Genomic DNA, 25686 nt, shown 5'->3' on the forward strand with positions numbered 1-25686 from the left:
TGTATCAGTTAATGAGTGGACTTTGGACTTGAAAGACAGTTAAAACTCCAGGCAGCTAAGGAGAGGACACATTTCCTCCTTGGATGGTCAAGCAAAAGCAGCCGACATGAAAGGCTTCCTGCTTCTCTCTCTCGGTCTCCTTTTGGTGATCTCGGGTAAGAAACTTCTTTTTGTTGTTTTGTGGTTGCTTCTGTGACTTGATAACTTGAATTGGCATTGTGGTCTCTGAAACAGAAAGCAGGCTTGATCCTACAACTTCTTAAAGCTACTGCGAGTCTTGACATGGGACCGTTTCTTGTCTAGCTCAGCTCGGGGTCTCTGACATTTTCATCTGTGACCTCAAAGAGCAGTAGCAAAAGAAGTCCATGGCTGACATTGGGACACAGCAGGGCAGAGGTTTGTCTGAAGTCGGATAAGGATGACTCAGTATTTCAAGGAGGAGGTACCCTACTGCAGCAAGCTGGATCTGTTCCTGTGATGATCAGAGAGCCAGGCCTGGAGAGGTGGGAGAGGGAGGATACATCTGTTTTCACCAACTCTTGAAAATGGAGGTCGCTGGCCAAAAAGAGCAATTCCAGTGTAGGTTAGACTTCATACAGGTGTTCTTCTGGACTGGGGAGAGTTTTTTGGGGGTTTGAGTAGGTAAGGAATTTGCTCCCCTCCACGCCCCCTTCCCCCAACCCCCAATGTCTGAGAGAAATCCAGATCTAGAAGCCAGATGCAAAAAAGGAATAAGGCATTTGAGGCAGTGGAAAGGAGAAGAGAAATTGATCTCAGTGTAAAGACCCATTTGTTTTATTTGGGGGACAGAATCTCAAGCTACCAAGGCTAAACTGAAGTCTATGTACAGTGGATGAACTTCTGATCCAGCTGCTTTGGAGCACTGGGTTATGGTATGAGCTAACATACATGGCAAGATAGGAGTTTTTGAAAACCCCTACTACATTTAATTACCATATATATGGCGGTCAGAGGACAACTCACAGGAAGTGGCTCCTCTCCCCCCACTCCGGGATTCAACACAGGCGGTCAGCCTGGGCAGCAAGCCTTCTTTCTTCTCCTATTGAGCTATTTCTGTGGCCCAAGATTTTATTTTACTTCTTTGATCTGGTTTTAAGACTGGAGGAGAGGAGCTGTCCCAACAGGAGAAGAGGACTCACCAGATCTCCCTTGCCAAGTCTGGGTCAGGTGCTGTGGCCAAGCCTTCAGGTCCTCAAAAGATTAAGGACTATTAAACTGATTAAGATCTATGTGACCTTTCAGGAGTCACCGTGAAGAAATGCCTTCTGTAAGACATATGGGTGCTGAGAAGGGAATGCTTTGCTGGAAAGGCTTGGGGAAGTGGCTAGAGGTGAGAGGATCCATATACTTTAGAGGTATAGAAAGGAGTCTTGGGCCAGAGAATTCCCCCAGCAGGGTACAGGAGCAGGCTCTACACTTCAGAGTGAGGCAGGCAGGCATCCAGATACGGTGCAGTCAATTACGAGCTGTGGCTTCTCCCTACGTGATAATAGAAGAGACAGCCCATGGCAGGAAACCAGTAGATAAGTCACCTTGGGCACTTAGTGTCCTATCTGCCATTGGATCCAATATTTAAACATTTGTGTTTGCTCTTGTGTGCCTATGTTATTTTAGTAATGTAGACTTGGTGTAAGATGTTCAGGCCACCCAGAAATGCGTGAGAAGGAAGGGAGCACCTGCCCAGCCGCACCATCTGCCCCACCCCAGCAGCCTACTCTCACGTAGACTACAGTGGACAGACTTGTTTTTGAAGGAAAAAAAAATTTTTTTCATCCCTACAGAATTTTTAGAATTTGTTTGGTGAGTGGGTGCAGCCACCATGTCAAACATGAGTTCCATGTCAGTCTCAGCAGCTGAGGACAAGAAGTGGATCTTGTACACCTGCATGCCCCACCTAGAGATGTCATAAATACTTCCTGGACAATGAGGACATGTTCAGATGACACCCGAAGCCCCCTCATCAGGAACCATTTGCCAGCATTTTGCTTCCCCTGAGCACTAGGGCCCCTCTCTCCCATGGCATCTAGTGGCACCCAACATCTCTTACTATTAAGGACTTCCGTCTGTCAATGCATTTTATTGTGGCTTTCAGCTAGCACTAGGTACCATATGCTCTGGACAGATGGTGGTCCTGGAGTGTTCTCCAGAAAAGACCCCATAGAGGGAACCTTTTTTTTCTCATTTAAGCCAATAGTTGGCACCCTATAGGTAGGTGCTCTGTAGCTGTAGGGCTCTTATTGTTGTGTTGGTTAGAAAGCAACTCTCAGATCTGAGGGAGCAGAAAGATGGAAGCTGGGGCTGGAGAGATGCCTCAGTGGCTAAGAGTGTTTACAGCTCCTGTAGAGGTCCTGGGCTCACCTCCCAACTGCAACTCCAGTTGTACGAGATCCAGCACCCTCTTCTGACCTCGATAGGCTCATGCATGCCTCTCCACAGACCTCTGGCAAAGTTGCAGTTAAAAGAGTGACATGAACAAATAGTCTCAACCAATGTCCATGGGCTTTTCACATGTGGACATCCATGTCTGCCTCACAGGGTCACATCAGGCACAGGGTAAGGTCTCGCTAAATGAGAAAGTCCCAGGAGAACAGTAGTGGGCCACATGTGACTGTGGCCAGCTAGTGGCTATTTTCTTGGCGATGGAAGAACCACTGCTTATGTCTTTGTCTCATCTGAGCTACTAGCAGCCAAGCCCTGTCCAAGGTGAAGAACCAAGGCTTGCCTGGAGCATCTGAGCAGCCCACAGAATGTTAGCATTCTATGTCATGGGGCTTGTAAGTGGCTTCCTCTCTACAAAGGTTTTCATTTAATACTTTGTGTAATCTGTTGTCATTATCAGAGTTCTTAGAGACAAGAGGAGTTCCAGGAACTGGGTCATGAAGTGGGTGACTAAAAGGCAGTCTTCTAAGCTTCCTGGGGAGGTCTAGCAGCGGTAAATGCGGCTTTATGACTATCATAGTCTTTAGGACAAGGACCATTTTATTTATCTTATTCTCTCCAACTAGATGGGTCTAAAGAAATGCACTAGAAAACAACAACAAAAACAAAACAAACAAACAAAAACACTGGTCCAGCACTCAAAAGATTGTGAATTTCAGGCCAGCTAGACTGAAATAGCAAGACCTGTCACAAAAAAAAAAAAAAAAAAAAAACCCAAACCGTGGAAGAGCTATAATCAGCACTCAGTGAAATATTTCTATATAATTATTTTTTTAAGACCACCTTCTAAGGTTCCCTTCAACAGAGAAAACTGCCCCAATATGGACAATCAGGTCTGTTTCCTTAAAATGTAGAAAGTGCCAAAGAAGCCACTTCCTGGTGGTAGCAGCGCCACCTTGTGGCACTTTCAATTGTCTTCTTCTGAATTTCCTGGGAGTTTAAACAGAGTTTCCCAGATAGAGCTATAAATTTTTTGATTTCTTGGTACTAATCTCTTTTTTGTAAATTGAGATAGAGTCTCCTGTAGCTCAGGCTAGCCTTGAACTTGATAGGTAGCAAAGGATGTCCTTGAAGTCCTGAGCCTCTTGCCTCCAAATTCAGGTACTTAACTCAGCGGGGGGGGGGGGGGGGGGGGGGGGGTTGTTTTCATTTTTGCGACGTGGCTTCACGTAGCCCAGGCTTGCCTCCACAGGCACATCCCACCACTCCTGACTTGATACTCTTTAAAAATGTTCTCACCACAGCTCGACACTCAGCTCTCCACCGGCATTATTAAGCCACAGTAGGTGTCCTAGTTTTCAATAACATTTTTCATTTTTGTCTGTTTATTTTTTTATTTTGTTATGTTTAGAAGGAGTCATGTTTTTCTACTTTTAACATAATCATATATATTCATTTTTCAAGAAAAATCCCAAGTTGAATTTTGATTAGAATTGACAGCACTTGCTATTATTTATCTAACACACTGTCCTCTGACGTTTGGCTTCCTTGTTCCCTTAAACAAAATCACCACAGCTTCTGCCTCAGGTATTGCCAATGATCCACCTAAGAATTTACCTAATGAGACCAGAGATAGTTCAATTCTGTCCTCTGTGACAACTAAGTCTGAAAAGAAATCTGGGACAATTCAGACCAATGGTTATTCACCTCAGCCACCTGGGACAAATCAGTCTCCTAGTGGTACCAGCTCTTCCACGGTGACTAGCAGCACTAACTCTCCCTCTGTGGGACCAACTCTGTCCACAGGTAATAGTTCATCTCAGCCAAATTCACGTGCCGACCCTTCCAACTCGGGATCAAATACTACCACCTCGGCACCAACCACTACCACCTCGGCACCAACCACTACCACCTCGGCACCAACCACTACCACCTCGGCACCAACCACTACCACCTCGGCACCAACCACTACCACCTCGGCACCAACCACTACCACCTCGGCACCAACCACTACCACCTCGGCACCAACCACTCCCACCTCGGCACCAACCACTCCCACCTCGGGATCAACCACTCCCACCTCGGCATCAACCACTCCCACCTCGGGATCAGCCACTACCACCTCCGCATCAACCACTCCCACCTCGGGATCAACCACTCCCACCTCGGGATCTACTATGTCCACCGGAAGTTCATCTCAGACCTCTGGGACAACTCAGCCTGCCAGCTCTTCCACGGTGACTAGCAGTAGTAGCACAGGTAAAAGTGGTCCCTGAAATTTCAATGGGGTGCACAGCGCAGAAGTTTGTGATGTGCCAGTTCGTCTGGTGAGGAAGGGGAGTGGCTGGGGAAAAGTTCAGTCATTGCTGGAGGAACCCCAAGTGAGCACTCAGTTATATTCCTTCCCCTCCTGCCCCTTAAGCTTCTTGCCAGCTGTGGAAGGTGTTCTTATAAGTTTGGTCTTTGTGAGAGCTACCTGTAGGAGAGCCGGCAGTAGCTTCAGGTTCTCCGAAACACACAGGTTAGACTGAGCTCTGGCTTCTCAGCCACACTGGTCCTTAAGGAAGAAATCAGTTCTACCCTGGAATCAGTCAGGACGGTGGTTGATCGCAATTCCCAAACTAAGTCAAGCCTTTGAAATTGGGCCCAAGGGTTAAGAAGCCAAACAATGACTGTCCTCAAACAGTTGTGTCAGTACAGCTTAAGCAGAACAAGGGGTGTGCAGTTAACACTGATGTCCTTTCCCCCTAAACCCCATGGCCCTTACAGAACCCTAGAAGCAACCTCTACTGCCAGTTCCTTGTATCCCCCTCCAGAGACAACCTAAGTAAACGCAGCAAGTACATCTGCTTTCTCATCACAGAGGAGCGTGTTACACATACTGTGTCTGTCTTAAAATGAACTCGTTGAACCAGATGGAGTGGCACACGCCTTTACTCCCAGCACTCAGGAGGCAGAGGCCAGCCTGGTCTTCAGAGCAAGTTCCAGGACAGCCAGGGCTACACAGAAAAACTCTGTCTTGAAAACCCAAACCAAACACCAACCAACCAACCAACCAACCAACCAACCAACAAAAAACCTTTTTGAAACATCTCCAGAATTTGTGGAGATGAGGAAAATGGTGAGCCAGTGGCTGAGGCTATAGCGCAAGTGAGGGCCTGGGATCAATCCCCAGTCCTGGAAAAAGGAAAGAAGGCAGGCAGGCCACCCAAGATCACATTTGTTCACCTATAGGATGTTTCTCCTCCAGTCTTGCTAAGAATCTCACCAATTTCCTGGCAATGGGGCCTGAGCCATGTGTGTCCAACCCAGGAATCTAGGTCAGGGTGCAGGATCTGTTGTAATACTTCGTTGTTCTGAATCCTCCCTTGCAGAGTCAAGGGTGCAGTATGTCCTTTCTGCTCCCCCTAGAAAGCTACTACTGGGCCATTCTACCCTGAATGTACCTGATTTCACAGGAAGCTAAGCAGGAGGGACTCGGTCCATACTTGGATGGAAGGAAGTTCTCTGGGTCAATCTGCATTCTTCTTAATTGTTTCCTTTCTTCCTTGGTTCTTTATTTCTTTTGAGACAGAGTCTTCTTCAATAGCCCAGGCTGGCCTGAAACTTACTCTATAGACTAAGCTGGTCTCAAACTCCCAGAGATCCAACAGCGTCTACCTCCTGGAGGCTGGGATGAAAGGCAGGTGCTACCATGCCTGGCTTTCTCTCCCTTGCTTGATGGATGTGTGACAGCTCTGCTCCTCAGATTATCACATCTAGTTTCCCTTTGGAACTTCTTGCTGCCCTGCCCTATATGGTGATTGCCACACCATTCTGTAAAAAGCTGCTTTATTTAACAAGGGTTTAGGGAACCTTACTTAGTGTTCAGGAGCAGGCACTGACAACCTCGAGATCTGAAGAGCCTCCACCCCTTACAAGTAGAAAGCTACTCTTCTTTCTCAAGCAGGGTTCTAAGAAAGCAGATTGGTGGCAATCTCTAACCTTCACTGTCAGCAAGCACTCAGCTCCCAAACCATTGCATCGCTCTTCCCCAGAGACCGAAGCAAACACACTGTTTCCAGGCCCTCTAAAGATGTGCTAATGAAGTCATACAGTAAGGGTATAGAGGCCAGGTACGGTGGTGCACACCTTTGATCCCAACACTTGGGAGGCAGAGGCAGGCAGACCTCTGTGAGTTCAAGGCCAGCCTGGTCTGTATGGGAAGTTGCAGGACAGCCAGGGTGAGACTGTGTCTCAAAAGACAAGCAAGCATTTCCAGAAAGAGGGCGTGAAGAGTGAATGAGGCTCCCCCGGGAGTTATTTGCTGAGTTCTGTGGAGTTGTAATATCTTTCTCCTCCATCTAAGGTTCCAGCGATCCTTGCACGCCTGACCCCTGTAAAGGAGGTGCTGCCTGTGTTAAGCTGTATAATGCCAGCTTCTGCTTGTGTGTAGAAGGCAATTACTACGATGAGTCTTCGTCATCATGTGTGAAAGGTAAGTTACAAAGGATAACCAAGGCCAGATCTCCTGAAAACTGACTACAAAATAAAAACTTGTCTACCATGTACAACTGCAACCAGGAGGCGCTCAGGCAGAAGGTAGCAGCCTGCGAGCTTGCCCTGAGCTGTCAGAGCTCCAGAAATGGGCTTAGAAAGTGCCTCGGTGCAAGCTGGGCTAGGTCACCCAATGCTACAGAACCCAAAGCCTGCTTGCTTGCCTTCTAAATCAGTGGTTCTCCTCCTGGGGGCTGAGACACAGGGGTCACCTAAGACCACCAGAAAATATGGATATTTACATTATAATTTATAATACATGCAAAATTACAGTTATGAAGTAGCAACAAAAATAATTTTATGGTTGGGATCACCACAACCTGAGGAACTGTGTTAAAGGGTCACAGCATTGGGAAGGTTGAGAACCAATGTTTTTGTTATTAGTAGTCATATTAGTAGTATTTATTGCATGCATGTGAATACACTGTAGCTGTCTTCAGACACACCAGAAGAGGGCATCAGATCCCATCACAGATGGTTGTGAACCACCATGTAGTTGCTGGGAATTGAACTCAGGACCTCTGAAAGAGCAGTCAATGCTCTTAACCTCTGAGCCATCTCTCCAGCCCAAGAAACAATGGTTTAAGTGATATTTTTTTGTTCTGCTCTATAGGTAGAAAATTACTTTTCTTGCTACAGCATGTCAGTTGTATAGAAAGCAGATGGGCTATGTTGTCCGCCATAGTTAAAGATATGCCTCCCCCCCCCAAGTTTGTATTTTTAGCACTAATAATCTGATTTCTGGGTATCTACCCTATGTAAATGTTGCCCCCAAAGTCCTTCCATTTTAAATAGCATGCACTAAATTCAAGAATAAAAAAATAAGCCCGAAACAGTGGCACATACCTTTAATTACAGCACTTGGGAAACAGACCTGGTAGTTCTCTGTGAATTTGGAGCTAGCCTGGTCTACAAATGGAGTTCCAGATCAGCCTGTGGACAGGACTATGCATGTTTAAAGCTGGCAGGGGGAGTGTGGGGGGGGGGAGAATGCAAAGGAAAAGAAAGAAAGAAAAAAAAAGAAATGTAACACATTTTAGATGCAAATTTGCAATGGCCCTATTAACATTAAATAATTCAGAAAGCGTTTGCCTGATTTTCAGGAAAGACATTCCCCGGAGAGATTACGATGAATGTAGGTAAAGCAGATGACTTGAAAAATGAAAACTCTGTGGGCTATCAAGAGTTGCACAACAGTGTTGTCCGGTTTGTAAGTATTTTCCCACTTTCTCGTCTATGAAGTATCTTCCTTCTCAGCTGGACCAGCAAAGCACCGGTCTTCATGTGGCCACATGACACAGTTGTACTTTTTGTTGGAAAAGTGAAATGTACCCCTCCTGGTGGGCAGGTAGCTCCCCAGGGATTCCTGGTCTTCCATACGGTTGTACTCCTGAGACAGAGCGCCTAACATAGTCCTGCTGTGCCTCCAGAAAGTAGGTAGCCTTAGGACACTGCTCCAGACCTGCCAGTTATAGAAGCTATCAGTGTGGTTTTAAACAAACAAGAGCTCTAACAGTGTCTTTTGAAATAAATTATTTTGCCAGGTGTGGTAATACACACCTTTAATCCCAGCAGAAGGCAGAGACAGGTGGATCTCTGAGTTCGAGGTCTATAGAGTAAGTTCCAGGATAGCCAAGGTTACACAGAGAAACTATCTCAAAACCACCTCACCCAGAGAAAGAGAGAGAAAGAGAGAGAGAGGGGGGGGGGAAACTCTCTATAGCATTCAGCCAGCCAGTGTTTAGACACCTGAGCTCAGTCAGGGGCGTCCAGGAGGTGGTCAAGCATTCTTACGGTTTCAAAGAGTTTGTTTATTTGGTTTTAAAGAACGTTTTTGTGTTATTGTTCACCATTTTTTTCTAAGAATTTTTTATTTATCTTATGTATATGAGTATACTGTTTCTGTCTTCAGACACACCAGAAGAGGGCATCAGATCCCATTACAGATGGTTGTGAGCCACCATGTGGTTGCTGGGAATTGAACTCAGGACCTCTGGAAGAGCAGTCAGTGCTCTAAACCACTGAGCCATCTCTCCAGCCCCCATGTGATTTTTCTTTTTAAAATATTTTATTACTCTGTGTGCATGCATGTGTGTGTGTGTGTGTGTGTGTATGCACTAGTGTGAGTATGTCATAGTGTTTGTGTCAAAAGACAACAATCAGGACTTGGCTTTCCTTCCACCTTGCTGGTACATGGTCTCTTGTTTCTTCCACACTTTGTATATTCCAAGTTAGCTGGCCTTCCAACTTCCAGATGATTCTCCTTTCTCTGCCTCCCATCTTGACATACGAAGGGAGGGAGGGGGAGGGAAGGAGGAAGGAAGAAGTGAGGGAGTGAGGAGAAAGGAAAGAGGGAAGAGGGAAGGAATGGAGGAAGGGAGAGAAAAAGAAAAGAAGAAACTAAATGTTTAAACCTAGAATATAATTTAAATTTGTTTCCCTTGTTATTACATCTGTTTTCCTCCACAGTTTCAGAAGACGTTTAATGAGCCTGACTATGGACAGACTGTAATTCTGAAAGTGAGGTAAGTTGGCTGTGGACCAGTGGGGTACTTTGGAGGCAGCCTATTTTTGCTTCACTTCTGCTCTTCTTGAGTTCCCCATGCCATAAGCCATCTGTGTTAAGTGATAAGTCAAGAAGAAATAGCCATGGGGCCGGGAAGGTGGCTCAGCTGGTAAAGTGCTTGCCCCACAAGCTCCAGGAATTGAATTTGGATCCCCAGTACCTACATAAAAAGCCTCACTCAGTGGCCCAGTGCTTGGGGAATGGAGACAGTGGGGTCCCTGGAGCTCACTGGCCAGCCAAGCTAGTCAAATTGGTGAGCTCCAGATTCAGTGAGAGACTTAGTCTCCTAAGGTAGACTATCCCTACCTCTTCACTGGTGGGCTGGGAGGTCTTTGTAGGGCCATGGTGTTCCAGGATGGGGTTTGCTAATGTCATCGAGGATAAAGGCTGCTTTAGGGGACATCGGGAGAATTTAGGAGATAATGAGAGGGCAACACTGGCTACTATGCTCAAAAATGCTTAGTGATCCAGGACAAAAACAAATACAACACACTCAAATATAGGGAGACAGCTCTTGTAGCTGATGGGAACATCATCTTTCAGATTGCTTGTGCTGGCTGAAAGGGAGTGTAACAGCCTGTGCTCATGAACTCCTGAGGTACTGTGTGAAAGCCACAGGCTACAGCGCTTGCCTGCTGCTGGCCGATAGGCTTCTTAGCAGGTTTGTCATGGCCAAGGAACACAAAGGCAAGTGGAGGTACATGGAGAAGAACACATCATGGAAAACCCTAGTGGTCAGCCAAGGCCTTCACTCACCCGCCATTGGATGCCGTTTGCCAGAATGGCAATTGGTAATAAAGTTCTGGGGCCCAGAAAGGAGCTTTGGACAGAGGCTTATCTGCCCACCGATCACAATTCCAGGCCACTCCTGGTCATGATCCAGTGAAGCACATAGGAAGCCCATCGTGGGACAGAATGTTACAGATTGTATAAGGGAAGAAGATAAAGATGCTTATAAAAACAGTTCTTGGACCCACAAGATGGCTCAGCGGGTGAAGGCACTTGTGACCAAATTCAGTAACCTGGGTTTGATCTCCAAAGTTCTAGAAAGTTGTCCTCTGAACTTCATGTGTGTGTGTGCACTGCAGCACTCAGGGACTCTCACACCTGCACATGTACACACACACACACACACATACACACACACACAGAAGAAGAGGTGACTAGCCAGAGTACTGCAGCGAGGGACCCATGTGACTCAGTGGTGCCTCTAAAAATCCTACTGGCTCCAGCCAGAGTAAGCGGGCTGTGGTCTGAGAAGGAACGCTGTTGATGGTTGCCTAGCATCTTGTTCACATTACCAGGCCATTGTATGGAGCAGTTTGGTTAGATCCTTTGGTTGTAAACCATACCTGGCTTGAGAACTCCAAGTACCCTCCAAAAGAATGTTGTTTGGGGGCTGGAGAGATGGCTCAGAAGTTAAGAGCAGTGATGATCTTCCAGAGGTCCTGAATTCAATTCCCAGCAACCACATGTTGGCTCACATGTGTAATGGGATCGGATGCCCTCTTCTTGGGTGTCTGAAGACAGCTATGGCATACTCACATATATAAAATAAATAATTCTTGAAAAGAAAAAGAATTGTTTTCATTATAGTTTTCTCTGAGCACACATCAAATAGAAGCCAGCAGGCTGAAAATGTGACACTGTGTTACCCCCGGGGTTTCCATATGTGGTCTACAGCTGTGGAGATAGGACAGTGGGTCAGGGCTAGAGCACACACAGCTGACTTGGGTATCAGGGAGGTTCAGATCCATTTGTTGACTCCTCAGTTTGACTGATCCATTGGCATCCCTATTTCTCTTTTAGCACAGCCCCTTCAGCAAGGTCTGCAATGCATGATGCTAGAGAGAAGGCCAATGTATCAATAGTAAATATGTTTGCAGAAAACACAGCTCAAACTGAAGACACTGTAGCTAAGAAGATCCAAGATGCAGTTAACAATGATACTAATGTGGACAGCTATGTCAGTAAGTACTAAGTGATTTTACTTAAAGTTTGCTTAAAGATCTAACTTTCAAGTCAGGAGATTGATTGCTGTCTCCAAACCTTCCCCCAGATCCTCTGTGTGTTTTGGGGAGCACATGCGTGTGCGTGTGTACATGTGTGTGTATCTGGAAGTCAATCTCTATAGGTGTTGTCCCTCAGGAGCCATCTACCTGAGCTCTGGCCCTCTCCCTGGGGCTGGGGATTAAACCTAGGATCCCCTGGATGCTAATCAGGTTCCACACTGAGCCACCTCCCAGAAGTCTACCTTTTTAAAACAGGTAACTCACTTAACTTACTGATTAGGTTAGGCTGGCTAGCCAGTGAACCCCAAGGTCCTTCCATCTCCACTTCTTCAGAGCTAGAGTTACAAGTTGGCACCACCACGCCTGCCTTTCTTTCTGTGGTTGCTTGAGATGGAACTCGGGGTTCTCATGCTTGGACAGCAGCACTTCATTGACTGAGCCACCCCCTCAACCCCTGAGTTTTGTTTTCTTACCATGTGTTAATATGCGTCAGGACCTAGAGTAGCAGTAGCCTCTGGGCCCTGAGCCCTGTGTTGCTTGGGACTAGCTAGGACTTAGCATACACATGAAGAAACTGAGAGTTCCCATCAGCATGGGCACTGACCACAGGTAATCATCAGCTAAGAACAACTTATTCGTTTCTTAGGATAATCTTGGGAACACCCCCGCCCCAACTGCAGTTTTCTCATTTCTGCATGCCTGAGTAATTGCTTTGCTTATAATACCTCATTTTCAGAGCTGAAACTTGTCAGTATCCACTCTGAAATGTGCTTTTTTCACCACCTCTCTGAACACCTCCCTCTATTCTGAAACCAGTCATGTACAATTACGTAGATTAACCTAATACCCTAAAATGACATCTAGAGATAACCAAAGCAAACTGCCACAGATGGGAGCCAATGCCTCGGCACCCCAGAGGTGCTGCTCTTCAGGTCTGGTCACAAAAATATATTCTCTTTCTCTAGATTTTGAATGGTAGGTGTGCTGGCTAGTTTAATGTCAACTTGATCAGAGCTAGAGTCATTTCAGAGGAGGAAACCTTAACTGAGACAATGCCTCCCTAAGTTCAGGCTGTAGGGAAGCTTCAAGGCATTTGCATAATCAGTGATTGATGGGGGAAGGCCCAGCCCACTGTGGTGGGGGAGAGGGGGTATCCCTAGGGCTGATGGTTCTGGGTTCTATAAAAAAGCAGGCCAAATAAGCCAGTAAACAACACCCCTCCATGGCCTCTGCGCCAGCTCCTGCCTACAGATTTCTGCTGTGCTTGAATTTCTATCCTGACTTCCTTTGATGAATTGTGATGTGGAAGTGTAAGCCAAATAAACCCTTTCCTCCTCAGCTTGCTCTTTGGTCATGGTGTTTCATCACAGCAATAGAAACCCTTACTAAGACAGAAGTATTTTCAAGCCAAGTGGGTTAGTTACAGCTTGGGCTCTTTATTAGAGAGGAATACCACTTTTCTAACTCCTTCTATCCTCTGTCCCAGTCCATTCTCAAACTCAACCTCTTATCTCCAGCACTTATAATCCACACCCAGACTAGCATTCTTCTAAGGCTGTTCTCTCATGGCCAGTTCCTGCTTAGCATCTTCCAGAGGATTCTCTAGCCTAGGAATAGAAGCCAAGGGCCGGAGAGGTGGTTGGGTTAAGAACCCTTGTTTAATTGTGAAAGCTGAGCTGGAACTTGAATCTCAGCAACCGTGTCAGGTGCCTAGCAAATGCCTTTAACTCCAGCTCCAGAGAATCTGACATCTCTTCTGGCCTCTGTGGAAACATGCACACACGGCATTGCTCTCTCTCTCTGTCTCTCTCTGTCTCTCTCTCTCTCTCCAGAGAATCTGACATCTCTTCTGGCCTCTGTGGAAACATGCACACACGGCATTGCTCTCTGTCTCTGTCTCTCTGTCTCTCTCTGTCTCTCTCTCTCTCTCTCACACACACACACACACACACACACACACACACACACGATAAATTTTAAAAAAATTAAAACAGTGTCAAAAGCTGAGTGTAGTGGCACACACCTTTAATCCCAGCACTCAGGAGGCAAAGGCAGGCAGATTTCTGAGTTCAAGACCAGCCTGGTCTACAGAGCAAGTTCCGGGACAGCCAGAGCTACACAGAGAAACCGTGCCTTGAAAAACAGAAACAAACAAACAAACAACAACAACAACAAAAAAAAAAAAAAAAAAAAAAAAAAAAAAAAACACCCAAAAAGCCTTTAGTCCTTAGCCTAACTTTTAAATGTCACTGTATCTACAGATAAACAAAATAATGAAGGGTTATTGAGGTCCCCGTGTGGGCGCCATCATTTACATTAGCTCCTTCTATTCTCACTGCAAACATGGGAACAAGATTTATGAAAGCCATTTTTAGGTGGAGGAAACGTGGACCCAGAAAACTCAAATAACCGAATGATTGCATAAGGAACAAGGGTGAAATGCTGTCATGAATTATCTATATGGGCTTCCTCAGTGTGCTTTTTTAATTTGGTGTTTTGTGTATTTATGCCTCTCACAGAACAAGATTGGTGTGATTATTATGGTTGTGAAAAGAATGACGATAATTGCTCGAATAGTTTACAATGCACATGCAAAACTGGGATGGAGAGGCCCAACCCACAGGTTCCTTTTTGTGTTGGTAAGTGTTACAGCTGCTTCCAAACTTCCTTCCCACTCTCGCTCCATCCTCTAGTATTTTTTAAAAGACAATCATGGCTGCTTTGAGTTCCCATGTGTATTTTGACTTTAGCCTAGGACCTGGGTGAGGGTTGACATGGTGCCCATGGTCAGCTTTACACGAGGTACATCTTTATATTACTTTCAAAAAATGCACAAAGTTGTAGTCTGTTACATGTCATCTTGGGGTTGAAGAGATCATCTCTGGGCTGGTGAGATGGCTCAACCAGCAAACACACTTGCCGAGCAAGCCTGGTGACCCAAGTTTACTCAGCTTACCTGAGAGAACTGACTCTGCCCATAAAGTAATTTGTTCTGTGACTTCCACACAAGTTCTGTGGCATGTGCTCTCCACGCCCCCACTCACACACACAACACACTAACACACATACACATTTATATTCCTCCTCCTCCTCCTTCTTCTTCTTCTTCATCTCCTCCTCCTCCTCCTCCTTCTTCTTCTTCTTCATCTCCTCCTCCTCCTCCTTCTCCTCCTCCTCCTCTTCCTCCTCTTTCTCCTCCTCCTCTTCCTCCTCTTTCTCCTCCTCCTCCTCCTCCTCTTTCTCCTCCTCCTCCTCCTTCTCCTCCTCCTCCTCCTCTTTCTCCTCCTCCTCCTCTTTCTCCTCCTCCTCCTCCTCTTTCTCCTCCTCCTCCTCTTTCTCCTCCTCCTCCTCCTTCTCCTCCTCCTCTTCCTCCTCTTTCTCCTCCTCCTCCTTCTCCTCCTCCTCCTTCTCCTCCTCCTCCTTCTCCTCCTCCTTCTCCTTCTCCTTCTTCTTCTCCTCCTCTTCCTCCTTCTCTTCTTCTTCCTTCTCTTCCTCCTCCTTCTTCTTCTTTGGAAATGACCTAGAAAATCACTCTGTTTTAAAGGTGTAAAGTGCTCTGAGCCCTGCAGTGCAGAGGAAAAGAAGCAATGCTTAAAGGCGGATAGTGGAGCAATGGAGTGTGTGTGCATGCCGGGCTACCAGAAGGCAAACGGGAAGTGTGAAGAGTAAGAAATCACTACATCTTTACTTTGTCACAACATAGCTAGGCCAAAGCTTGTAGCACATATATGGGTTCAGTATCAGGAAGCTGGCAAGCTGGCATGGGATGGTAGGTACAGAGCAACACTGTGTCATCACCATCCAAGAAGGCTGGCTTGGTTTTTTTTTTTTTTTTTTTAGATATATTCACTTTATATGTATGAGAGCTGTATCTGCATGCACACCTGTAGGCCAGAAGAGGGCATCAGATCACATTATAGATGGTTGTGAGTCACCATGTGGTTGCTGGGGATTGAACTCAGGACCTCTGGAAGAGCAGCCAGTGCCCTTAACCACTGAACCAACTCATCAATACCTAACCAAGAGTTTTTGAATGTTCTGTATTCCTAGAAACACCAGTAGGTAGAACCTATCACCTAACAGTTAGAAACCTATGTTAGGTGCCTATTACAAAATGAAGAAACAAACCTGAATGAATGACACAGGCCCTTGAGAGGGCCCATCCACTCCATGCTTTTACATTCAACTTTGCCTGAATGGCCAAGCCTTCCTTGCGTTCAGTCTTCAGCAAATAAGGCCACGCTGGATTGAGTGCACCTCACCCTTCTAGAACCCCATGGAAGGTGTTCTCTTGAGAAAATGGTAGCAGAAAGAAGATGACAGAAAGCAAGGAAGGAGAGAATGCATGGCAGACAGGAAGGGAAAAATGGAAGTTGGGGTGAGCATTAAAGAGACTCTTTAATGTGTCTTGCTACTGTGAATGTGTTCCAGGTGTCCATTTGGCTACAGCGGGAAGGATTGCAAAGACTGTGAGTATAGACGCCCTAAACTCCTACACATCCAAGAAACACATGCAGACCTCATCCAGAGTCTTGCCCACTCCACCCAAGGCTTCCCGAATTCACTGAGAGAAAAACTCAGCTTTGAGCTTGTCTTCTGGGCCCTGCACTCCACATTTGCCTGTGTTCGAAATAACAGGACTCAGACCGAGGGGTTCTGGTGGCTCTGAACCCACTTAGGACCAGAGAAAGGCATCCTTAGTCATATACTCAAGTTCTATATTATAGATGGTATGTTCAAAAATGATGAGTATTGGTGAACAGTTTAGAAATCAGGCATTTAAATTATTTATGTATGTATTTATTTAATGTATATGAGTACACTGGTGCTGTCTTCAGACACACCAGAAGAGGGCATCAAATTCCATTACAGATGGTTGTGAGCCACCATGTGGTTGCTGGGAATTGAACTCAGGACCTCTGGTAGAGCAGTCAGTGATCTCATCTCTCCAGCTGAGCATTTAAATTCTTAAGCAGGTCTTATCAAATTTCATTCATTCATCTTGGAGACAGGGTCTTACTATATAACCTGGGTGGCCTGAAACTCACTCTGTACACCAGCTGGCCTCGAACTCAGAGATTCACCTGCCTCTGCCTCTTGAGTACTGGATTAAAGGCATGTGCCACCATCGCTGGCATTTAGTGAGTTTTCCAATGCTTTTCAGGCTTTGTTTGGAACTTGTTTGCGTGTTACATTTATGGTCCATCTTATGGTCATGTTTCAAGAGTCACAGTAGCCAGGCATAGTGGTGGATGTCTGTAATCTTAGTACTAGGATTGCTGAGACAGGAGGACTCCTGTGAGTTTAAGGCCATCCTGGGCTATATATTAAAAGGTATATAGCCCTCATCTGGGGCAGTTAAAGAATGTAGACATTAACAGACTCCTGCCTAATAAACCATTCCCTGCCCCCTCTACTGGTGACATGTTTAGTCCCCACCTAGACCCCCTTATGAAAAAGGGGGTGCTTTGGAGGGCAGGCAGTGATAGGAGACATGGAGAGAGAAATGAGAGACCTCAGCTGAGGTTCCATCCCACAAAGCCCAGGAAGACTTTGCCCCCATCAGCCTCTTTTGTATCTGTGATTTTATAGCTGGAAAGGCTGCTTGCGATAACTGTGTGCTGCAGACATGGTTAGGGCATGAGGACCAGGAGATGGTGGCAACAGAGATGAGCAGCTGCCCTGCCTGTCTCTGTGAGGCTGGGAGACAAGAACCCGATGGAGCTCACAGTGGGAGCCACTGGGAACACAGCCTCTGTGCTGTGGATAACAGGAACCACTTGCTGAAGGCCGTTTGTTCTCGTTTCATTTCTGTTGCTGAGACAAATACTCTGGCCAAAGGCAATATAAGAGAGAAAGCTACTCAGGCAGTGGTGGCATGTGCCTTTAATCCAAGCACGTGAGAGACGGAGGCAGGTGGATCTCTGTGAGTTCTCTGTGAGACTGGTCTACAGAGTGAGCTCCAGGACAGCCAAAAGCCACACAGAGAAACCCAGGCATTGGGGAGGGGGAAGAGAGACAGAGAGAGACAGAGACAGAGAGACAGAGAGAGAGGGAGAGGGAGAGGGCCTTTGTTTGGTTTATAATTCCAGGTTACAGTCATTATTTTGAGGAAATCAAGGCAGGTACTCAAACATTGCATCCACAGTCAAGAGCAAAAAGAGAATGAACACTGGGATCCTTGCTCCCTGCACTCTTGCTCCCAGATAGCTCTCTTCCCTCTTACTGTTCAGAACCCCTAGGAACTAGGGAATGGTGCTCCCCACAATGATTTGGGTCTTCCTACTCAACACTCAAGACAACCCCTGACCCAGACATATGCCATCAGCCCACCAAATTTAGATAATGCTTCATTAAGACTCTTTTCCCAAGCTGTGCTGCACTGACAGTGAAGACTGACCAGGGCTCTCTTCTGTCTCCCCTTGCAGCGTTTCAGCTGATTCTCACCATCGTGGGCACTGTGGCTGGAGCCTTCATCATCATCTTGCTGATTGCTTTTATCGTCTCCATAAGGTACGGGGCTGGATAGATGCCACTAAATATGCTGCCCTCAGATGCTCCTAGACACTCACAGACGAGAAAAAGGAAACAATATATTTATTATATAAATTATATTATACTTTATTATATTTATATCATATAGTATATTATAATTATTATTTATGTAACATAAAGATATTGGTATATATCGTATAATATTATATAAATATTATAATATAGTATGTGACATAAATGTAATATAATATGTTCATATATAAAATGAATATTTATAATATATTAATTCTAGTAATATAGTATGTGTACTATACTGATATAGGCATTATTTATATTTTAACATTATAGTTATTATTTATATATTATATATAAAATACTTAGAGAAAAATAATAAAAATAAATCCTTTAAAAAGAAAGGAAATTATTTAAGTTTCTATTTATATATAAAATATTTATATATAATATATAAATAATAAATGATATTATAAATATAAGTAACATATACATAATACTATGTTGTATATTCTATGTATGATATAGAATATATATTATGTACTATATAGTATATATTATATACAATAAGTGTATGTGAAAGAAGGTGTTCAAGGAATTCAGAAAGGAGTGTCAGATGCCTTGGAGCTGGAGTTATAGGCGGTTGGAAGCCACCCAACCTGGGTGCTGTACCCTGAACTCAGATCCTCTCCAAGAGCAATGTATGTTCTTGCCCATTGTTTATCACTGGTCAATAGCCTTTACTTAATTCTGTCTTTTTAAGTGATATTATATACATGGTTAAATGTCCTTTATGATTAAAATTTTTTTTTGTTCAAGTTGCTTCACATCAATCAAATCCAGTAATCAGTTTTCTATAGCATTAACAACTCTTCCCTAGGGCCAGGTGTGATGGTGCATACCTTTGATCCCAGCACTTGTGAGGCAGAGGCAGGCAGATCTCTGTGAGTTCAAGACCAGCCTGGTCTACATAGTGAGTTCTAGGACAGCTAGGGCTATGCTATGCTGTCCTGTCTCAAACAACAGAAAGGCAACTTTCTGTTAGCACTATTTAATTCAAGTTATGCATAGCTGTACACACCTGTAAACTCAGTACTTGGAAGGTGGAAGCAGGAGGAGTAAGAGTTTAGGGCTATCCTAAACTACATAGCAAATTTAAGGCCAGCCTTGACTACATGAGAGCTTGCCTTAAAATACAAAATCAAGGGTTGGGGTTGGGGCTCAGTTGGTAGAGTGCTTGCGTAGCCTGCATGGAGACCTACATTTGCTCTCCTGCATAAAACTGTGTGTCTTCCCAGCTCAGGGAGTAAAAGCAGGAGGCTCAGAAGTCCCAGGTCATTGTTGGTTACATAGAGATTTTCAGGCCAACCTTAGCTCTATGAGACACTCTTGAAACAAACAAAGGAACAAACATGTTTTGAATTCCACTGATGTTTTTAAACAACTTTTCCCAAACCAACGTCCTGCCTAGAACTCTGATGAACAGTCAGAAGCAACCTCAACAGTGTTCCAAAGCAACTTCCTCAAGAAACCCTAGGATTTAAAGTAGGAAGGGTATCTCTTTACAGTTCTTTCTTGGCTTGGTGCTGTCAGTCTCTTAAGGGAAGGGAAGGGAAGGGAAGGGAAGGGAAGGGAAGGGAAGGGAAGGGAAGGGAAGGGAAGGGAAGGGAAGGGAAGGGAAGGGAAGGGGTCTCTTTAGTCATTCAGCAATATTTAGCAACGCTGCAGGAATTCCAGTAACTGGACAGAGAATACTGTGACCTTTTTTCCATCTACAAGTGACAATGGGATTCACTCTATGAGAAGCAGCTAGTTTCCCCCTAACATTTGTTTTCTTTTGTTGTTGTTGTTGTTGTTGTTGTTGTTGTTGTTGTTGTTTCCGAGACAGGGTTTCTCTATGTAGCCCTGGCTATCCTGGAACTCACTCTGTAGACCAGGCTGGCCTCGAACTCAGAAATCCACCTGCCTCTGCTTCCCAAGTGCTGGGATTAAAGGCGTGTGCCACCACTGCCCGGCTTCCCCCTAACATTTATCTCAGACCTTTTCCCACTGTAACTGTAGAATGGACAGATATTCATTTCTTTTTTTTCTTTTTTTTTTTTTTTTTTGACAAGGTTTCTCTATGTGTAGCCTTTGCTGTCCTAGAACTCACTTTGTAGACCAAGCTGGCCTCAAACTCATAGATATCTACTGCCCAAGTGCTAGGATTAAAGGTACGCACCACCATTGCCCAGCCACTGGTAGTTCTTATTTTTAAATTGGATGCATTAAGATATGCAATATGATTGTTTGATATTTGCAGAGCCAAGTTTGAACCAGCCACATGGCATCCTTGTAATATCTAGCTTTCTCACTTCTAGGAAGAAAGGCAGAACATCCCTGGTTTGGGAGCAAGCCTCAGTCCTCTTTTCTGAGGGTAGTTGGCTGACTATCCTGGCCCTCCAGGAACCAGAGTTACTAAAGGATTGTGTAGCCTTGGGACAGCTTCATAGCATGGCTCCCCCATTCTACTGCAGAGCCAGGCTATTAGCCCAAGCCACAGAGTCAGGGTTCTTGGGAATACAGCATGAAATTTTGCCTCCTTGATCAGTTCACAGGGAAGGGGAGAACCTTTGCTACTCCTGACAAGAATGTCAAAGGCAGGATCCCCAGAGTAAGCTGAGCTGGCCATATAAACAAGTCAAATGACAGTCTCCATGTGACTGAAGCACGTGGGTACTGGGAATGGCCTATGTCATACATATAGCTGTCCCTAGTCTCTTGATCTGAAAAGTGGAGCTATGGCCCATGGGCAGGAAAACAGCAGATTTATAATCAGAGATGAGATACGACGATGCTTCTGTGGGTACGAATGCTTAGAAGTCCCATACTAGAGGTCCTTGAAGTGTCCCCAACCAGTCCTCTCATCTTGCCAAGCCCTCCCTATCTCCTGTCCTCCTCATTGTGTGTGTGTGTGTGTGTAGTTTGTGTCCACTTGTGTAAACATATGTATATACTAGTGTGGGTACTATGCACACAAGTGAAATATGGAGGACCAGAGCTGATGTTAGAAGGCTTCCACTGTTGTAGCCTCTTGTATTAGCTGAGTCAGGGTCTCTCAGTTGCACCAGGACGCAGAGCCAGCTGCTCTGGCTACCCAGCTTACTCCGGGGTTCCCTATGGGGATCCTGTCCTAAGTGCTACAAGAGCGGGCTGGCCTCCATGCCTACCTGCTATTTGTGTGGGCTCTAAGGATCACACCCTGGCCCTCACACTTCTCCTGTGGCAAATGCTTCAGCAGCAGAGCCATGACCTGGGCTGCTTGTTCCCTTTCTAAGACCTTGGTATGCTAAGCTCATGTCACTCTCCGAGATGCTTCTGTAAACATTTACGTGGCTTGTGTCATTGTTTCTCTTTCACTTCTATTAGTTCCATAACTAACTGAAAATAACACTTAATGTTAATGTGGACCTGGGTAGAGGTGGTGCACACCTTTGATCTGGAGGCAGATGCAAGCAGATTTTTGTGAGTTAGAGGCCAGCCTGGTCTACATAATGAGTTCCAAGACAGCCAGGGTTATAGTGAAGCCTGTCTCAAAAAAAAAAAAAAAAAAAAAAAAAAAAAAAAAAAAAAAAAAATCCCTAAGAAACTGTGTTGCCCTCCCTGAGTTCTAATTAAATTTACTGATTATAGCTCAAAGAACAAAAAGAAGAATGTAGAAGAGCAGAAGCTGATTGAGGATGACTTTCATAACGTACGCATGAGGCAAACCGGCTTCTCCAACTTCGGTGCGGACAACAGCATCTTCCCCAAAGTCAGAACAGGGGGCCCGAGTCAGACCCCTAATCCCTACGCAAACCAGCGAAGCATGCCTCGCCCGGACTACTAGGTGAGTTAGCCTCTGGTTTGGCAGAATGTAATGCCCAGGCAGAAAGCCAAAGCACGGCTGGAGAGGTGGCTCAGTGGTTAAGAGCACATATTGATTGCTCTTACAGAGGACCTGGGGCTTGGTTCCCAGCACTCACACGATGATGATACACAACCATCCCCAACTCTAGTTCCAGCAGATCCAGTGATCTCATTGACCTCTACAGGTTCCAGGCAAGTACATGGTTTGCATACATAAATGCAAACAAAACACTCGTACACATAAAAGAAGTAAACAAATCTTTTAAAAAACGTTAGCAAACAAGAAGTTCCCAGCCATGGCACCTGCAAACAAGGAGGTCCCAATCACAGCACCAGCCACCACTTGGTTCCTAGCACTAATGGCCCTCTACATGACATCAGTCCTGACTCTCAATCTCTCGGGGCTTCTACTTACCCACTTCCCGGCTAGTGAGGTCGCTCAGCTGGGAAAGGTACTTGCCTCTGAGTCCGATGAGCTAAGCTCAATCCCAGGACCCACATGCAGGACCGACTCCCACAAACTATTCTCGAGCCTCCACATGCACAGGGTAGCATGTGTATTCTCCCTCCCAAGTATATAAATATAATACATAGACAAATAATTATCCACCTTGAACCAGGGCCCATCATAATAGCTACTCAAGAGACAAGAAGATAGCTAGTTCAAGGCCCTCCTGAGCTACAGAAGGAATTCACAGCCAGCCTGGAAACTTCAGTAAGATGCTGTCTCAAAAGAAAAGAAAAGATTTGATGGTGGCAGGAGATAAGAAATGAGGAGAACAATTAAGAACAAAACACACGGTGAAATTCAGCACTTTGCACTACTAAAATAGTAATTAAAGGGAGGCTCTATAGACAGTTTATAATACCAAAAATAAAACAAAATTAAAATTAAAACCAAATATCCACTTTCGTGACTATGACCTAAGTGCTTGGAACGGCAGCACCAGGTTGTAAAGGACTGGCGTCTAAATCAGGCATGGAAATGGCGGTGGGGGCAGGGTGGGGCTGTGGGAACCTGTCAGTCAAATGCACAGAAGCACAAAGCAGCTCTGTTTTTCCCACAACATCTCAAGGCAACAGTTTATTTCTAAATCTTTGCCAGGGCTGGAGAGAAGGCTCAGCAGTTAAAAGTACCAGCCGCTCTTCCAGAGGACCTGGGTTTGATCCCCAGCACCCACATGGTAGCTCACAACCATCTATAACTCCAGTCTCATGAGATCCAATGCCCTTTTCTGGCCTTCACAGGCAACAGGCCTATACACAGTAGTACACAGACATACATGCAGACACAGCACCCATACACATATAATAAAATCATACATATACATAATATATACATTTGTATATATACACACATACATATACATTATATGTGTATATCTGTATATATGTTATTGTGTATATATATATATACATAAATACATATCTATGTATCCAACTCTATTGATCGAGATAGATAGATAGATAGATAGTGCCTTAAGCCAGTTCTACAAAGTAGTCTATTTCAACCTTTCAAAAGAGAAAAGTAAGTATGACTGAAAACATTTTATTTCCCTTTGGAGAATTTGGGCTGGTAAGAAGTGTCTCTAGGGGAGGAGTGACAAAAGGTTGAGGTACAGAAAAGGAAGTGGAGAAAGGAGTGGGGAAGAGGTAGGAAGGGAAGAGAGTATAGAGATAATTTGTTTTAAAAAAAAAAAAAAAAAACTTAAAGGGAACTGAGAAGAAAATAGTCAGTCAGTAAAATACCAGTTGAGCAAGCAAGGGGACCTGAATTCAGATCCCCAGGACTCCATAAACGCTTGCCCTCCACATATATAATGCATGCAAACATACACATACATGAACATGTACATACACACACACACCAATGAATAAATCAAATATGAAAAAGGGGTCTTGAGGTATGTCTTTAAAAAACAATTTAAACATTGAAAAAACAAATAAAAAAAACAAAAAACAAAAAACAAGCTGGACATGGTGGCATATGCCTTTAATACTAGCATTCAAGAAACAGAGACAGGCAGATCTCTATGTAAGTTTCAGACTAGCTTGGGCTACAAGTGACTTCCAGGCTAGCCCAACTGAAACTACATATTGAGACCCTGGCACATAAAAATAAAGCAAAACACGTGTGATTGGAAATACCAACAGCAGCAAAACCCAGACAGCAAAGCATGAAGACCACACATCTGAAGCCAGGTGTCTTAGTTACTTCCTCTGTGATAAGACACCATGACCAAAACTCCAACATGTAGAAAAAAGAGTTTAGTGAGGCTTACAGTTTCAGAGGGTACGTGTGTGGCTATCATGGTGGGGAGCATGGCAGCAGTTGGGCAAGCATGGCACTGGAGCAGTAGCTGAGAGCTTACATCCTTATCGGAAAGTCGGAGGCAGAGAGGGCTAACTGGGAATGGTGTGGGCTTTTGAAACCCCAAAGCTGCCTCCAGCAGCATGCTCCTCCATCAGGGCCACACCCCCTAATCCTTCCCAAACAGTTCCACCAATGGGGACCAATTATTCAAACATGTAAATCTATGAGAGCCATCCTCACTCAAAACACCACATCAGGTTAGGCTATACAGATCCTGTCTCAAACCAAACAGACAGATAGACAGACACCCCAAAGACAGAAAGGAGAAAGCTGGAGAAGACAAAAAAAATGTTACAATAGTTGACAAATCTCAGTTTTCTCCTGTTGCTGTCTGGAAATCTTTTCTAAGCCTTGTCTCTGTCTCTGTCTCTCTCTCTCTCCTCCTGTATAGAATGACAAGAATTTGAAACCCTCCCTCACCCAGCCCACACAAACTGTGATCTTAAGGACAAGGAGAAATGGGCAGAGACAAAGGTTTGACCTCCAGTGTTCCTCTGCCAACCCCTCTGGGTGTGGACCTGTATGAAGAACGCAGCTTGCTGAAGACGCACCTATCAAATTAAATGCGCATAGACACTACAAGCCTTTGTAAGAGTTGATTTTCTCCAGTACAGAATGCTACGGCGGTGATTGGTGTGGGGCTTTTCTTTTCTGGTGGGCCAATTAGCATTTCCAATCTAGAGGGAGCACCCTCATAACTCATCCTTGAGCAGTGCCACTCCTGAGCTCTGGACTCTGGCCACCCTTGAACAGCCAGCTGCTTGTGATAGGGCCTCACTCCAAGAAGACAAGCAAGAGAGAGAAGCATCTCCCAGCATCTCCGGAGGACTATAGGGACCCAGGTACCTGCAGATGAGAATAAGAAGGCTTGGACTAGCTCTGTCCTCTGTGGGGACATTCGAGTCTTTGAGACGTTAGTTGGTAGGAAAAGCAGGGAGGAAAACCATGGGCATAGGAAGTAGAGAGAGGCCAAGGAAGCTATGCTGACAGGGGGAGAAGGTAGCAGGTGGCATCTTCTCCTTTGATCATGTCCCTCCAAAGATAGCTAATGGGCATTCTTGAGTGCTGCCGTCCCCAAGATATAGATCCTGGGAAAGCCATAAAATCAGAATTTAGTGTGAAGCCCCTGTGAAACCACAGGCCTTCTGTCTAGAATTCTGTCAGAGGGGCCAGGTGTCCACTGGGCCTCAGCCTGCTCCAAAATGGAGGCTTAACAGTGGCCACCAACATGTACACACACACACACAGATAGGATACATACATCCATATCTGTCTTTTTAAATGTTAATTGTGCCCTTGTGTCTGTCTGATGTCCAGTCCTCTCGAAAGGTATTTTTATTTGTTATTATTTGTTCTTGACTGTTCATTTTGGAAGGGAATGATGTAATAAAATGTCTTTGGTA

General features: G+C 45.1%; 1 protein-coding gene across 1 annotated transcript; it reads left to right on the top strand.

The window, feature by feature from the left end:
* Muc13 (mucin 13, cell surface associated) lies at nt 1–25686 on the top strand. Its single transcript, XM_034515519.2, has 12 exons — nt 1–155; nt 4207–4659; nt 6749–6877; nt 8040–8146; nt 9406–9461; nt 11312–11472; nt 14034–14153; nt 15059–15179; nt 15946–15983; nt 17943–18027; nt 21694–21889; nt 24675–25686. The coding sequence occupies exons 1-11, from the start codon at nt 107–109 to the stop codon at nt 21887–21889; spliced, it is 1515 nt and encodes a 504-aa protein (XP_034371410.1). The 5' UTR covers nt 1–106; the 3' UTR covers nt 24675–25686.

The sequence above is a fragment of the Arvicanthis niloticus genome, chromosome 12 (assembly GCF_011762505.2).
Source record: "Arvicanthis niloticus isolate mArvNil1 chromosome 12, mArvNil1.pat.X, whole genome shotgun sequence".
NCBI classification, from domain to species: Eukaryota; Metazoa; Chordata; class Mammalia; order Rodentia; family Muridae; genus Arvicanthis; species Arvicanthis niloticus.